Source organism: Drosophila mauritiana, chromosome 3R, assembly GCF_004382145.1.
Source record: "Drosophila mauritiana strain mau12 chromosome 3R, ASM438214v1, whole genome shotgun sequence".
In the NCBI taxonomy this organism is placed as follows: domain Eukaryota; kingdom Metazoa; phylum Arthropoda; class Insecta; order Diptera; family Drosophilidae; genus Drosophila; species Drosophila mauritiana.
This window is the reverse complement of record NC_046670.1, coordinates 19,795,742-19,809,505: the sequence shown is the minus strand read 5'-3', so window position 1 is coordinate 19,809,505 and position 13,764 is coordinate 19,795,742. Positions and strand designations below refer to the sequence as shown.

The window sequence follows — 13,764 nt, the reverse complement described above, 5'->3', positions numbered from 1 at the left end:
CTTCTCGAGGGAGTGGAATTTAAGAAAATTCAATATTTGCCAGCAGCCTAAAAGTTTCGGCACTTTGGCTACGAAAAATGTGCAACATTAGCTATGCAAATCAGCCTGCTGCAAGTGGAAGTGAGTATATAGCACTACAGGTTGATGTAGCTACACTAAGGAAAAAACAGATACAAATTTCGCTTGAAATCGTTTTTTTTTTTGGAACTTAATTAAATAAATTATTTATCTGTCAATATTGGGCACAGAACTGTTTTCCTGGGAAAATGTCGATTTTGGTTTTCCGATCGTCCCCATGTTTGAAGAGGAACATTCTTTGCCCTGCCACAAAAAAATGCTCCAAAAATTTAAATTGCTTTCGGTCGGAGACCAAAAATGTGAAGCAGTATCGTGAGTGGGAGCAGCAGCAACAGTCTGGACGCCACATATATTATTCATTCATTTAATATTTAAGCTGCATAGCTGTAAATCATACCGCTGGTGCAGGGCCAAAGCACATGGCCATGTACGACGGAGGGGCCTCATTGAGTGCAAAAAGCATTGTCCAGCGCCCAGCACATAAACCATGTTGCAAATGACCAGACCTGGGCCCTCCATTAGCTAGCCTGCTCCCCCCCAGAAAACTACCTATGCTCCCACTTTGGACACGCCAGCCAGCCAGCCATCCCCATGGCCTTGGTTTTCGTAGGGATTTTTGTAGTATTCCCTATGTCTGTGGCCCTCCGCAGCTGGATTCTGTTGTTTGTTCCACTTGACCACTAAAGCATAGTTTTAGGCGCTAAAAGCTAAACACCAAAATTCAAAAAGCAGCTGGTGTGCACGAAAGGCACAGAGGCTACGGAGGCCGAAAACTCACTGCCACTTTAGTATATTTCGTTTCGGGTGTGAGTGTAGTAGTTGTATGTAGTTACTGAGCGTGTGTGTGTGTGTGTGCGTATTTGATCACATTTTGGCCCACACTCTCGCTCACGCCTACACACTCACTGGCCATTGGCCATCTTCTTGCCTCAGTTGGCTTTGGCACTAATTGCATGTTTCTCTGCACTCACCTGCTAACAAGCAACGCATTCCCACTGCCTTTCGAGCCAACAAATTTGGAGCAAAAAAAAATTGTGTGAAATAATTAAGGAGAATGCAGCAGGCAGCCTGCATAGTTGGGAAAAAGCACACACGCACACACACACGCACAGAAATGGATACAATTTGGTGGGAATTAAGCCATGTCGAATGCCTTTCTGATTGATCGACAAGCCAAAAAATCTCTTTATTGAAATTTGCGGTCGTGTCATAATGATTATATTGAACACAACGGGTGCGCCAGTCGTCATCGTTCTCCTGACAGGACTCCATGCCCAGATAGCATATAGCACATACTATATATACCATTTGCAGTCGACCGCAGCGCAATAAACCACTAAATAAATTATGCATGGTCGTTGCAATTGTGTATTGAATTGCCAATGTTCAATGTCCGGGCAAATAGCCTCCCCCCGATCAGCTGCCCGAATGCAAACAATGCCAGTAAAGGTAAACTTGCAAAATTAATTAAAATAATATTTAAATGTTCAATCAAATATTTAAGTACCGGGCATGACAGGCAGCCGGCCGAAACGGCGCAAATGAAATTAATAAATAATTGCAAATAATTCTTTCGCCTTCAGTTGACCAAATTGCCGGCCAAAGCGAAAGCCAACCAACCAGCAATCCAGCCCGGTATTCAAACACAGAATTGCCGGAATCCCAAGACCCGGCCAAACACCCACAGATGGCCCATAATGATGGCCGCCTGGTCAAAACACGCCCCGAGGAGCCCAAAGATCCCGGGTAATCCCGTACAGCCTCCACCTGCCAGCTGTCTGTTGGTTTAGCCATTTTAACAGCAACAACAGCAGCCCGACCAAAGGCAATCCGGAGTCAACAGGATACGGACACGGAGACGGACACGGATACGGACACGGCCTTAGCCCAATATTATTGGTAGGGCCAATTTCTGTTTGTGCCGCAAAGTGCCAAGTGCAATTTGGGCAGCTTCAGCTCCAGCTCCCAAAACTAGACGCAGCTGAATCTTTAGACCCAGCCATAAGCCTTGGCCGCATGTGCATCTTGGATGTTGAATGTTATTAATGGCGACTGATAGACGGCACCACTAATGGCGCCCTGGAAATTTATCTGCGCCGCTGCCGTGTCACCTGTACAAATTAGCGGTGAGCCAGTCTAATTTATTCCGTTTAATAAACGCTGCACTCGGGAAAATGCAACTGCTTTGGATCAAATTGAATGAAATTTGGAATGGCACAACAAAGTATCAGATATATTCATGAAAAATTTGACTCAAATGCTAAGCACTTCTTTTTGTGGCAGCTTTGGCTTAAAAATTAATTTTAAATTCTGAATGAGCAGAAAATTAACAAATAAAAGCCAAAACATTTGACATACAGTTTTCACATTTTGGAACTTCAACTCTCGCATTAAATAAAGTTGATTTTTGTGGCTATTCCTTAACGAAAGAAAATTCATTTTAAGCCAACAAAGTTTCGGAAAATGTTCATCCTTGGCGCACAGCGACTTTGCACGTCGCAACTGTTTAAATTTAATTTGCCAGACGACTGTGCTGCTGCAATATAGCTGTGTGTGTGTTTTCAGATCGCCAGAAATCAACATTTTTCGGGGCGACGTGAGCAATCGAAGGTAATGCACTGGCTTCAGTCCTTTCCGCTTTTCCAGGGGAAAACTAAAGCAGGCGGGGGCACACAACACACGGAAGTAGTTACCATCATGCCAAATATGACAAATGCTGGTGCACACACACACACTGAGACCCAGAGAAAAAAAAGGACCTTAGAAGGAACTACCCTGGACCGACTGACACGTAAACTGCATAAATATAAACGCAGCCGGCGAACGTGCGAGACATGGAGGCGAAATGCAGGCAACTAGGGAAGCTGCCAATCCAATGCAAAATTTAACAAGGTGCACCCACCTAAAGCCCTAGTCCCCCGCAGCGAAGTAACCTCCAAGGAACCGAGACACTGGCGATTAGGGGTCCTTGAGAATAATATACCAAAGGCAGTGAGAAAAAACTACAGGACAGAAAAGAATCTCACGCCTTAATGAATGTAACACATTTGAAACAATGTTAAATGATTTTACTATAATTTTATAAATAGATTTATTTAATACACTCAGTTGCACTTCTGACAAATGGTTCGTGTTTTTTTTTCCAGTCTATAAAGTGTCCCGAAAGTGCAGCTGGGATGCCTGGAAATACCCGAAAAAAGGACCACAAGGGGCAACAGATGCCGCTGGCAGAAGGATACAAACTGGCGCAGAAGAAGCTGCGTCACCCTTTGCGGTTGCCAGCAGACAATGACTGTAGCATCCTGCCACACCAGGAGCAACAGCCACAGCAGCAGGAGCAGGAGTTGCAGTTGCAGTCCTTGCGGAACAAAAGCTACTTGGTTGGGGCAGCAAATTTTAGCTGATTTGCAAACGCAAAATCCGCTTAAGGTTAAAATATGCAAAGTGTTTGTTCGCCTGCTGGCCGAACGGCAAGTGAGAATGTGAAATGACATTTTCGGGGCGTGCCAAAGGCGAAAAGGAACTATGTTTGTATATTGCAATATTGGGAGGAACGCAAAAAAAGCCATAGTCAGACATAGAGCTTTCAATGGAAAGGAGTCGAGAGCCGAGTGACCGGCAGAAAACAAACTGCCATGTCAAAGGCTCAAAGATGTTGGAACAGTCAACAGTCAATGGGCGGCATTAATGGGTCTCGCCTTGGCTTTTTGGCCCAGAAAACAGAGAGGAGCTGGTGCCAAGCCAACTCTTCTCGAGGCTGGCCACAACGAAAGGATATTGCAAATTTACCAAACAGCGGAAGCGGAAGTGCAAAACTAGCAGGAAACGCAACAAAATCGATATCTGTTTGTCTCCAGCCAATAGAACTCACACATATACACTAGCTCAATGGGGGAAATAGAGCAGGATAATAGGAGGAAAAAAGAGGAGTCACCATTGGATCCTGGGGTGCTTCGATGTATGCAAATGCCGCTCGTTACATTTGCATTTGGCCAATGAACTTACTCTGCTGCTGGAAAAGTAGATTTAGATAAATTCACTTTCACAATTGACACTATAAACAGATTGCGGTCCAAATTGCTGGCCACAGGAAGAGCATTAGTTGGAGTTTAAGGCGAGTAAAAACTCGAGGCAGGCCTCCTTTGTAATTGCAATTGTGCAGCTGGGCAATGCCAATTGGAAATGCGTCTCTGTATATTGGGCCAGAATCACCATCACAACCAGACTTCGGCATAATTACCAGCCACATGGCTTGCATAATTATCAATTTACAATCGAATGCACTTGTTTATTTGCACAAATAATTATTTGCATGCTAAAATAATTGCAATGACTGCAAGCAATGCACTGTTGTTTGTGGCTTATTTGCCTTTGACCGGTTAAGTTAATTGTTAATTAGCGGCCAGACCAGAGATTTCACCGCCAGGTTTCAGCCGTGCTCAAAGCCCCTACCAGTTGGCCATGTCCTTTGCCCATTTATCAGCGAGAGGATTTGCAGGACGAACGCTCATTACCGAGCACTTTCTCCTAACTGCACACGCACCATAAAACCCAGTTACGTATGCAGCACCATCCCAACACCCAAAACCCAAAGCACCACCCATCGGACCACCCACCGAAATGCCCTCTAAAAGTCATGAAAGATTTATGGCAATGTCAGGGGGTCTGGTGGAAATTTAATCAAACGCCGAACAACCCTTTCGGGGAATACAGAAATCAAATTTTGAAATTTGCAAACTGCGTCTGGGCGAAAACTTTCATATCAGCCCGGAAAAGTCGGTGAGTGGGGTTTGGAGTGCAGGGCCGTAATGGAAATGGCCGAAAATTGCGGGGATCACATTCCACAGCCAGGAATGCGGACCACTCACACTCCCAGGCCCATGTCCTTCTAATACAATACTTACAGACTGCAGGACAACAGCTGAGGTGAAAATGATATCACACTCGATGTGAGGGGGAGATGTTGTTACAAAGGAAGTAAATGGTTTAAAGGTGCAGCCATTCATTTTAAACATATATAATTAAGAATCTGGGGAACAATATATGCCGAACCCAGAGCGCTATTATCTTGACCGCTGCTGTGAACAAACAGTCTCAGCGGAAGGAAACTGATTCTATGCAGAGTATGTGTGCGTGTGCATTCGGGTAAATTTCATCTTGGAGGAGCAACATAAAAACGTCGAAAACATGGCAAACATTAACGGAAAAACAATTTTCATAAATCTAGAATTATTACCCGGACACAAAACAACACAAAAAACAACGAATAGGAAGAAGGAGCTCCATGGCAGAAAGCGGAAGTGCGCTGTGTGTCCATTGAGGCAACAAATTTGGCAAAAAAAAAAAAAGAGAAAAGAATAAATAAAATTTCAACCAGCATATGGATGATGGAGGTTTGCGAATACCCTGTCGGAAAAACCCTTGTGCGAAGTAAAATGACTGCGAGGCCTGCAAATAAACAAAACCCTCGCGAAAAGTTTCTTGGCAAACATATTTGCAAACGCATTTAACATACGATGTCCTGCGAATTTTATTTCATATTTTACGCCTATTTGGGGGGTTGTTTTATTTTTTTCTGTGCGATCCGATAAGGAGGCCAGAATGGGAGTGCTTATGTAATTGGGAAGCGTTTGGCAAACAAGCCGCCGCCATAAATCACATAATTCACGCTCCACGGACGCGAGTCCTTTTGCCATTGTCTCTTTTTACCATTTTTTCCACTTTTGCCACTGCGTTCTAATTCGATTTTTGCAATCGCTTTGAAGTCCACTCAAATTTCAATAATTCTCCATTTACCATCGACATGCAAACGCAAACAAGTTATAGTAAGAGGAGTGAAGTGGGAGAAGCGTAGGAAAAACCGGGCGGAAAAGCGAGCTGAAGACATCAACTGTCGCTGTGAAATCTGTTATTAAGCCATTTATAGTTAAGGCAAACAAAGCACAAGCGACACTTGAATGCTCGAGTGCTTATAGACACACTTTTCAATGGCTTATCAAAATCTTAAGCTGACGACAATGGCAGACCGGCGACAAAGGAAAACCCCCTTTACACACACACACACATGAGAGACAATTTATAAAATTAAAAGTCTTGGGGGGCAGGCAAGTGAAAGAAATGCAATGGCAGGCAACAAAAGGGGCGAGAATGAAATTCGGCGAAAGAAAGACAACTCCTCGACCGATTTCCCGGCTTTTCCGCTCAGCCGATTGGAAAGCCGTTACTGTGCAGCAGTTCGATAAAAGTAAGTGGGTGAGTGGGTGAAAGGGAAAGCTGTACACCCACCCACCCACTGCCCCACTGCATTTGGCATATGCCGTTCATATTAGTTCGCAGAATGCCTGCCAATAGCGAGGGGAAAATCTGTGTGTGTCAAGTGGTCATGACAAATCCGCCAAATACCAAAAGCGGTTTCGCGATTTGCATATGCAAAGCAGCGCGGATTTAGCAGAGAAAAAAAAGTTATCAAAAAATATTAGCAAGTAATAGATAAATAGTTGTGTTCTAATATGGAAATTTTAGATTTTATGGCTATAACATATTTGTCCCTGTTCCTTTTTTTTGTCATTATAACTTAAGTTATAGGTAGTTTTTTTCAGTGTCCATGCAAAGTAGTTGATTAATTTGGCACAATACCTACTACTTTATGCCACTTTCACCATTTTCATTTTCAGGTTGTGACACATGACAACAAATCACAAACGCTAGCAGTTTACAATTGATGTTAAATCAAAGCAATAAACAGCCTGCAAATTTGTGATTGTGTGTGGTTGGGGAATAGCCGTATTTGTCACCCATACTCAAAGGCAGAAACGTGACAATTTCTGTCATTCCGCCTGGAGGCATATCCGTTTCCGTTTCCGTTTGACTTTCACTGCACTGCGAGTGCGGCTGCTTTTTTGTTTAACTTAATTTTCGGCAGCGCACAAATCGACTGGCTTTGGCGGCACCTTTGTTTATGCTCTGATTGTTGTTTATGTGAACCGGGCAAACACACTCGCACACTCTCACAAATATGCAAATGTCAGGATGCGAGAAGGCCACGATGCCAGGACAGCCGAATGCCAGCGAATCGGACAAAAGGATTGGGCTACGGGTTGACAGGCGTTTGACAAAAGAGAGGCCTAAACTTTTGGCCCGGCTTAAGTGGCACGGCGAGCATTATTCACCTGGTTGGCCACATTCCCATTTGCCAACACCCAGATCCCGTCAGCTGGGAATTTCCATCGGGATACGTGAGCAAAGTGGAGCAGCACGGACTTTTCCAAGGCAAGTGACAGGCTTTAATCAAGTGTCGAACAGCATGGGCAAATTAACATGCGGGACGTGGCATCGAAATCAATCCGTTTGTCAATCAGCATTTACAACAATCAGGCTTGTGAAACGATATTGTTAGAAAATAGCTGCATATTGTCTTTTCAGTTCTGAAATAATGTTATCGAAACTCTAACGGAAGGAGAACATTTTCGGGATTAAAATTAATTTGAGAATATTGTTGTTTGAAGGCTACAATTTAAACAAACACTTTTTCAACTTTGTCATCTCATACGTTTGCCTGCGAAAATATTTATTAGTGCCATACAAATTTGTTTTATACAAATTATTTTAAAGGCAGTGAAAATAATTTAAAACAAAGGAATTTTAGGAGTAGTTAAAGCCTAAATAAATGTTTGCACTTCAATATAGTTTTATAGAAATTGCACATTAAATGGTGGACAAAATTGTGATGCCCTCAACAAAAGATACAATTTAAAATAAGTTGTAAATACCGTGTGCATTTTTCAATGCAATATTCATAGACACATAAAAGCCTAATCAAAATTCATAAATAAGTTGCTTTTGCTTTTTCCGAACAGGCTTCTTATAAATTTGTATACAAATTTTTTTCCATGATTCATTGGACATTTTTTTTGTATAACTCGCCTTTTATTCAGCAATATACATATCTCACACGTCTTAGCCCCATTTTATTAGCCGAATGCAGGACTTGAAGACCCATCGAAAGTTTTGCGAGCCAACGAGAGTCCTTGAAAGCGAAACTTACCAACGAGGGTCCTTCACAGTCGCACGCCGGCCGAGAATAAGAAGTTGGGGGCAACTTTTTCAGATATGCCGAGCACCTCAGTACAATGGCAGGCGAAATTGCCAGATGACCGCCCATAAATGCATAGAAATCCAGTGCAGAAATTAGAGGAAATCCACAAATCGAAGCAAACTTTTTTGCCACACCCCCCGCACAGCATCGCACCGCCCCGTTTATTGTTCGCAAATTTCCCTGGGGCCTTATAAAGTCCAAGCACCCAGCCACCAACACCATCTCACCAGAATTTCCGTAGTGCAAACATTTGCGCTCCTGATTACTTTTAATGCTTTTCCATCGAGAGAGAGTGTGTATGTGTGTGTGTGAGTGTGGGTGGTCCGGGGGGAGGGCTGGAAAAATCAGCAAGAGGCCGAGGCCTGGCAACATCAATCAGTTCAAGTTTGGCTGAAAAAAAAAACCAAAAAATATAAATAAAAGGGAAATAGGAAAATATAAAAAGAAAATTGACCCAAATTCTGAGCAAACATAAATCGTTTTCCACTAGCCAAATTCGCAGTTCCATCATTCGTGACTCTTCCATGTTTATGATAGTTTGAAATAGCCTAATATGACGCGCTTCTGGCCATTGATTTTCTCATGGTCCCGTTCGGCTTCCGGAATTTTCTCGCACTTCTTGAGTGACCACAATGGTGAAAATTGGCCATGGTCTTCTGCACTCCATGCCGCCTCTACTTTTGAGGAGGATCAAAAAACAAATAGGCGCAAGCGTTTAAGTCCTCATCGGGATTCCTTTCGTGATTATACCATCATGCAGTATGAAAATCGACTGAGACTGCACGCCCATCCCACCAAGATTTTCCGCTACTTTGCCACCATTAAAATGAAGAATAAGTCTGGTAAATGGGAACTATATATGACTCCCAACGACTTCCTAAGATCCATTCAACCCGGATTAACGCAACCAGAAAACTTGGGCCTGGACAAATTCCATATTCTGGATGAGCAGGCGGCTAAAAAATGGATACCGGAAGTTAAAGATGATAGCATCTTTCTAAAGATCGAGGATCGGGGTTTGCTGACCTACAGTGACTATGTGCTCCTGACCATCCTGCTCTCCATTCCGGAGCGAAATGTTCGGATTGGCTTCAAGCTGTTCGATTTGAATGGTGATGGCGACGTGACCATCGATGAACTGGACACAGTCTTCATGGCAATGACGCAGGGTGAAGTCTCCATGATGAATTCCCACTTGAAGAGTCACTTCTTTGGACATCGACTCAATAAGACCCTGAGCATTGAGGAATTCCTGGAATTTCTACACGCCCTGCACATTGAGATACATACGGAGCAGTTTCAGAATCTCTTGAAGGAGTCAAGGTAAGTGAACATTTTCAGATAATATATCATAAATCATGACATATTGTTATATTCAGTTCCGTGATCTCTGAATTGGACTTCGCCAAGGTGGTCCTGGGACTCAGGAAGTCACGAAGCGAACGTCGTGAAATCCTCAAGCGGGTCAAGAACAAGTTTGGCAAGATGGACCGTGGAATTACTCTGGAGGAGTTCCTGGCCTTCTTTCGGTTTGTCCAGGATGTGAGTATAATGGATAACGCCCTCGCATTTTACTATTTCACCGGGGCGGATATCTCACCGAAAACTATGCGGCACATTGCGTATGTAGTGTCCGGCGTAAAACTTTCGCAGCATCTCACGGATGTGATTTTCTGCATCTTCGATCGGAATAACGACAACATTATCCAGCGAAAGGAATTCACAGATATGAGGCGACAGTGGATGCATCCCATACCGTTGCGAAAAAATCCGGAGCTCTTATCCAAGATGTGTATCGTGTGCAAGTGCACCTGGAAAATGCTGTCGACCTGGGAACTTGGAAAACCTCATCCTAGATACTTGCCCCTCTGGTGATTTCCTTTGGGACTAAACGCTTTTAGTTCACTGACAAAGGTACACTGCGACAAATGCCATTCCGTTGTTATTATTTATTAAAATTTATAAATCTATCTGATTCGGTTGTGCTTACTTTACTGATTACTATGAGTATGTAAAAATAAGTATGCATGAATGGCATAATGTCACCTGACATGTCAAAGCTTTTAATCAGCTTTCTCTCAATGATTTGAACAAAAGCGCGGATACCTACAATTGACTTAGTCCTGCAGGGAGGGACGATGGGGTCCTGGCTCAGAAAAGCGCAGTCTGTTTGCTCTGGTCTTGAAACGTTTCAACTTCACAAGCCGCCAAGTTGAACGAGTTGAAAAATGAAGCGAGACTACAGGACGAAATCCATTTTGTTGCTCCGACACTCGAGTTGCGTGCGAGCGATGGGAAAATTCAAATATAAAGCAGATTCAGCACCTCCACGACCCTCCAAACCAAAACCGAGCCCGACGACCACGTGGCTTACATGACTTTGAACTTTTATCACCTGCTGCCAAACGCTGCCAGCCATCCGATGAGTGGGTGGGTGGCCGATTGGGTGGCGGTGGGTGTACAGATGGGCTCGGAATGGGTGTAACCCGGCACTTACCAAAACAATTTTAAATACTTGCGGTAGCACGCACTCGAGGGTCGAGGCGTGTTGAGTTGAGTGGAGTGCAGAGGAGTGGAGAGGAGCTGAGGTCCTGGAGCGGCGAGACAATAGTTTGCCACATACACTTTATCTGGACATTGGCAGTCGGCCACAAGTTGATGACCGTAGGACAATTAGGGAGCACAGGCATTCGAGATATTTGTATAATTCACTCCCCTTCGCAATGTGTGTCAACATTATTAAATGTAAATGTAATGTTAAATTAGTGTTTACATCCATTAGGTGTTGTTAATTGCGGGTCTCGGATACGAAAGTAGTTCATAGAAAATTATATAAAAATTCCTAGTTTCATATTCGAGCTTATCTTTGGTCCTGCATTAAAAAACGACTGTTAATTGCCTTGAATGGCTAAATATACATACTGACTATCATTTATGGACGCGAAGAGGACCGAAACTTTTAACAATTTACTAGCTGCCCGAGTCCATGAACTCCATGGTTTAGCCGCTCATAAACATGTCGAGGTTACCTAGTATCGTACTATGCCATACCGCCTGCCAACTTTCACACAGCACTTTACAAAAATCAAACTCATGTGTGCTTACTACACGTGTGTGCTACTACTACCAACTGAACCGAAGGCAAAACCTTCGCAGTTGTCTGTTCGCAAAACTTTGAAACTCGACGCGTCAAGGAAGTGCGATAAAAATAAACATGGAAGTTCAGGGGTTTGCCAAGTTGATAGTGCCACGCCCCCGCCCCCTTGCAAAAGTGCAGCGGCAACCGCAAGGACTTGGAAATTATTAGAAAGAAATGCCACAAATTCTGGTTGCTGGCCAGAAATCAATTAAATTGGCAAGAGCTGCTGCACTGCTGCTGGTTAGCCATAAATCAGAAATTATTATTTTGGATCTCAGTGTGGCCTGTAATCATGAAATCAGCATCAACTGTCAATGGGATTTTGTTGAAAGTCAGAGCCGAGGAAATTCTCCATTTCAAATAAATATTGACCAGCCTTGTTATGGTGCTGGCCAAAAACGCAAAAAGGGCATTTATAACATTTTAAATTTCGTAGCCAAATTACAATGCTCATGTGCTCGACCACAAATTCTGCTGACTGACCTGAAACAAAAATGCTGCTGTCTCTACTCGATTTTCCACTGGCCAAAGTGTGTGTGTTTCATTTCAAATGCTCGGTCGAAGCAATAACGTTTGACTCTGCCTATTTGACCAGTTTTCCGGCCCCTTAACCCGCTTTTCCTCCTTTCCTAACATCCCGAAAAGCCTGACAACCTTACGAATTCATACCACTTTTGTACCCTTTTGTGGGCCTGCTTTTATGTGTGAGATATTCAAATTTATAAATTATGCAATTTTATGGTTTTAAGGCGTAGAATGTGCAAAAATATTATTTTACACACATTTGTGCTCGAGCATGGAATCACACAATTTGCAGGACGACCAGGTGAGCGAGCCTGCGCGCCCCATATCCTTCCACAGATTTGCCTTCCAGCTGCACCACTTTAACATAATTTGCATGAATTTACTCTAATGCTCCGGATGCACAGGTTGAATTTTGGCCAGCGACACTTATCTGAATTATGAATTTGCAGGTGCTTATCGGTCGGAATAGCCACACACATACATATAGTACATATGCATATATCCTGCAGGGGATATGACGGAGTTCCCTTTGAAGATTTAGGCAGCTGCAAATTTTATTTATCATCTAAGATACGCAAAGCACTAAATCTGCTTGGCGAAAGTCAAATGCCGACAATAAATACACCTTTAAATCGCATTTAAATTAACTGCCGCCCTCACACCTGAATGGCTGGCTGGCTGGTTGGCTGGATAATTAAGTTTCACGACTTTTGCTGGCTTTAAGCCCTTTTCCGGCTTTCCCAGCTTTGCCAGCTTTCCCAGCTCGGCATCGCTTTAACGTTCTGCACTTCTACGCGCATTGAAAAGTTGCCATTTAAAGGGATTAAAAAGTTTTTCACATCATTTCCTGCCGATTAAAATGTTCAGCGAGCAAGAACGACACACTGCCAAGTGGCTGGCTGAGCCCTAACTATTGCCCTGCCATCGTTTGGCGGAGCCGGAGTTTCAGTTTTCGAGGACACAAAGGATTCACATGTCGCCGAGCAAAGTTTTGCATCAGTCTGCGCTCTCGTAAAGCTACATTTACTTACAACTTGTACCGTGAGTTACGGCAAGTATTAGCACACAAGTGCTCTTAAGGGGCCTCACATTGCTTTTTCATTTTTAAATTTACCCAAAAAATGCGACCGTCTGGCTGGTCGCATCAAGTGAAGCTGATTGCCCGACTATCGAATACCCAATGTGGAAAAATGTGTTGCACACTTAAGTGGCACGCTTATATCACTCAAATTGAATCCGTTTAAAGCATGCACATCTACTAAAAATCAAAATATATATATGATATACCCCTAAACTGCGCCATTAGTTGGTACTGAAATCCACAGAGGATAAAATGTTCTGCGGCTTGTTTGATTACGTTTCATCAAACGTGCCTAAAATCCTAAAAAGCACACATGTCAAACTAATAAAGTTTAAGCGAGAACGTTTTGATAACAACGTTTTGGCCAACAACAAGAGCATTCACATAACAACAGCCAGTAAGTTGGCTTTATTTTTTGCCATTTTTTTTTTCTTTTTGGTCGAGACCAGACTTTCTGCTCCCCCCTCAGGAATTTACATACACATTCTCCAGCCAGACGATTGTACATTTTAAATGCTGTGACATGAGAGCGGGTAAAAGTTATTTAAACTTTTTCTTTGCCATTCAAGTCCTTTCTCTGGCTGCTCTGATGAGCTCCACTCATAAAGCACGGCTATGTTTGTTTTCCAGTTTGGCACAAACGAGCATCCAAGCAGCCAGCCAGCCAGCCATTCAGTTGGCATCAGCATAATGATGATGAATGGCCCCTGCTGACATATGAAGCGCATTAATACAGTCTGTGCCATCGGATCGGATGGGATGCCATCGGAGGTGGGAATGGGAGTGGGTTTGGGATTGGGATTGGGGCAGTTCCCGAGGCAGCGGGACACCCTGCCAGTCCAGGAC

General features: G+C 43.4%; 1 protein-coding gene across 1 annotated transcript; it reads left to right on the top strand.

The window, feature by feature from the left end:
* Nucleotides 1–8,575: 8,575 nt before the first annotated feature.
* Nucleotides 8,576–10,109, top strand: LOC117143668 (calcium uptake protein 1 homolog, mitochondrial). Its single transcript, XM_033308449.1, has 2 exons — nt 8,576–9,496; nt 9,553–10,109. The coding sequence occupies exons 1-2, from the start codon at nt 8,727–8,729 to the stop codon at nt 10,046–10,048; spliced, it is 1,266 nt and encodes a 421-aa protein (XP_033164340.1). The 5' UTR covers nt 8,576–8,726; the 3' UTR covers nt 10,049–10,109.
* Nucleotides 10,110–13,764: the final 3,655 nt, after the last annotated feature.